This window comes from Microtus ochrogaster, chromosome 8 (assembly GCF_000317375.1).
Source record: "Microtus ochrogaster isolate Prairie Vole_2 chromosome 8, MicOch1.0, whole genome shotgun sequence".
Taxonomy (NCBI): domain Eukaryota; kingdom Metazoa; phylum Chordata; class Mammalia; order Rodentia; family Cricetidae; genus Microtus; species Microtus ochrogaster.
Genome location: NC_022015.1, coordinates 11493796 through 11497067, shown reverse-complemented (window position 1 = coordinate 11497067; position 3272 = coordinate 11493796). Strand labels below are relative to the sequence as shown.

The window sequence follows — 3272 nt, the reverse complement described above, 5'->3', positions numbered from 1 at the left end:
ATTTCAACAGAAAAGGAAAGGGCCCGGTTCGAATCCGTGTCCTCCCCATTTCCACTGCATGCCTTAGAAAAACACCTGACCTTGCCTCATCTTAACTTCAATCTCTGTGAAATGGGCACAATAGGAGTTTATTCCTCGTGGGTGAGGTGAGGGTCGTAAAGCTTCTGCACCCCCTGGTGACCAAACCTAAGGCCTTTGAAGTCGCCCCACCTCCTTTCTCTCGCCCCACCCCCTTTCTCTCTATTCCCTGCAAGCTGGTTTCTGTGTCCTCCTACCTCTCCTCTCTTCTGGTCCGGGCTGCCCACCACGGCCGACTCTGCCACCGCAGGGTGCTCCGCCAAGGCGTTCTCCACCTCTGAAGGCCCGATGCGGTACCTGGAGAAGCAAGTGTTCTGAGCAGATGCCAGGGCTGCAGAGAACTTAACCTTACACCTTGTACTTGAGGGTTATGGACACTTGACACCAAGGGTGGAGGTCATAGACAGCCAGAGACTCGATACTAATATTTTGGACACGCCCCCCCCCATGGAGTATTTAGTCCTAAAACTACCTGACTCAGGTGTTCCTGGGATGACTTTCTTGGTGTCTCTTGTGAAGGAGGTGGCAGAGTAATGGCTCCTTGAGGAGTGTGTGTCCCAAGCAGCTTCCCTCAGCACCAGAGCCCCTGAGATCCTCACACTGTGTCCTAGAGAAGGCTGTGTCTTCTCAGCATGCTATTTCATCTTTTAGGCTTTGTTTCTCCTCCCCTCCTTTCCTTCCTTCCTTTCACGGTACTAGGGACTGAGCCTAGGCCCTCACACATGGAAGGCAAGCCCTTTATCACTGAAAGGTATCCTCAACCCCCCGTTAAAAAGTTGAGGTAGATAGTTTAGTCAGTTGTCCAGATAGCCTTGGACTTGGGATCTTTTGCCTCAGTCTTGTGAGTACCTGGGATTATAGGCCTGTGTCACTACCCTTTTGGTTCCTTCTCATCGCTATGGAATGTTTGATCCCCTTGAACTTCGTTTTAATTCCATCTTTGGTTACAGGGATGTGGAGGTGTCCTCGCACCCAGGATATCTGAGACACGGCTCTGTGCAGGGTCAGGCTGATGGCCCCATCACCAAGGCATGAATGAATATCAAGCAGGCAAGGTGCCATGAGGCATTTGAGGGTGTCAAGAGCCAGCCCAGGGCCAGCCTCACCTACCCAGAAGCATTGATGACGTCGTCACCCCTGCCCAAGAACCAGAAGTAGCCGTCTTCGTCAACAGAGGCTCTGTCCCCGCTATTGTAAAAGTCTCCACACTCCACTTCAGCTGTCTTCTCCGGGTTATTCTGCAAGGAGAGCGAAAGGAGTTGGTGAGCGTGGGGTCACATCTGGGTTTGAATTCTGTACCTGCTACCCGGACACTGTGGGTTGCAGCTCCAGCCATGAACATATTTAAAACACAGCATCTTACTTTTGTGGGACTCTCCACAGACCGAGTCTCCATTCTAGTGAGAACCCTGGTTTTATTCTGCTCAGTCTGCGCAGTGCTGGGACAGCTGAGGGGGATCAGTAGACAGAAGAGAGTGAATTCCTTTCTCCAAGTGCTGCCTAACCTGATTCTCTGATTCTCGCTTGAATCCAGTAAGGCAGGGGCTTCATAACATATGCTTTCCTATGATACTACAGTACAATGTAAAGAAGAATAAGAACAGTACCTAGAAATCCGACATGCCCTTTATCTCGTTTCCTCCAATGGTAATGTTTTGCAAAGCTATTGTTCAATATCCCAATCAGGATATAGACATTGATCCTCTGATCTCTCTCAGATTTTCTGTGGTTTAAATGTGTGTGTGTGTGTGTGTGTGTGTGTGTGTGTGTGTGTTATATAATTTGCTCACAGGCATGGACTCCTCATCCTACCATAGCAATCAATGTATAAAGCAGCGCCATCACCAGGAGACCCTTCCCAAGGCTTTGGTAAGCACTCTCACCCCCCTCTGCTCCATCCTTCCCCCATTCACCAGCTCTAACCCCTAACAACACTAATCTCTAGGGTTTTTTTTCATTGATACATAATAACTGAATGTTTGTGTGGGCTACAGCTGATAATTCAACACACATAAAATGGGTAAGGATCAAATATGGAAAAACAACTAAATTTAAAAAATTCACCAGAAGGTTTTAAAAGCATATTAAAACAGGCAGAAAGAACTAAGTCACTGAAAGTATAGCAACTGAAAATAAAAAATAAAATCCAAAGAGGAAAAATGTAATGTAACAAAGTGAAGAGAGCCCAACAGACTTGTAGGATGTATCAAAGCTGCCAAGAATGCACTGTCAGAAATTCTGAAGAAGAGGAGGGGGTGGGGTGGTGTTCAAATACATTAGGGCAGAAAAAGCTTCCAAACTCAAGAAAAGTGCGATAAGTGTGCCACATGATCTCACTGCTATGGATTTTCTGAAACAGACAAATTCACAAACTTGGAAAAGGGCTGAGAGGTAACGAGATTTTGGGGGTGAGGGGTAGGCTGTGGGTCTATCTGTGCAATGAATACAGAGTTTTTGTTTAGGGTGTAGATTTTCTGGAGACAGATGATGTGAGGGGTTCACTCTGTCATGAAATCTTTAAATACCACTGACGTGCACACTTGAAAATGGAGGAGTGAATTCTATATCCTAGTTTACTTCAAAACAAATTACAAAATCGAGGTCTCCTTGAAGAAGTGCTTAATCATGGAGTCCAGGAGGCATTGCTTTATGTGATGGCTACCAAAACAAGAACATGACTCTTAGTCTTAATTCCCAGAAACAAAACTTTAAAAGGAAGGAAAGGAAAATTAAAGCACACAGACATATTATATGTTATATATAATATATGATACCTAGGTTTGGGAGCCATGGATGTGCATGTGTGTGTGACTCTCAAAACTGCCTATTGGAATAACTTGGGATTTATGAAAATACCCACAGGCATGCCCCTTGAGGCTGTGGTATGAAGACAGCCATAGCTTCAGGTGAAAAGCGTTTGGAGAAAGGAGATGGAGTCTGAGATTGGTTGCAGTCTGGTCACCTATCCATTGTCCATCTTGAAGCCTATGAATTATGAATAATTTACATTGGTATGGATTTTAAGGTCAATTTTATTTTATGTATATGTATTTCTGATCTTGATTAAGGTATTGTGATTGTGTAGTTCATTTTAAAAGTATAATGTATAATTAGGAAATATAGGTTGCTAATGGATAATCATCAATAATAATAAAGCTTGTAGTCATGTTAGTTAGATTTTCTAGATATGCATA

General features: G+C 44.6%; 1 protein-coding gene across 1 annotated transcript in view; it reads right to left on the bottom strand.

Moving 5' to 3' along the window:
• LOC101999146 (acyl-coenzyme A synthetase ACSM1, mitochondrial-like) overlaps positions 1 to 3272 on the bottom strand; it is a 33984-nt gene that overhangs the window by 2563 nt on the left and 28149 nt on the right. The window contains exons 10-11 of the mRNA XM_005351084.1: positions 1189 to 1316; positions 276 to 375 (exon numbers count right to left, since the gene is read on the bottom strand). Coding sequence (XP_005351141.1) covers positions 276 to 375; positions 1189 to 1316 — 228 coding nt within the window. The remainder of the gene's footprint in view (positions 1 to 275; positions 376 to 1188; positions 1317 to 3272) is intronic.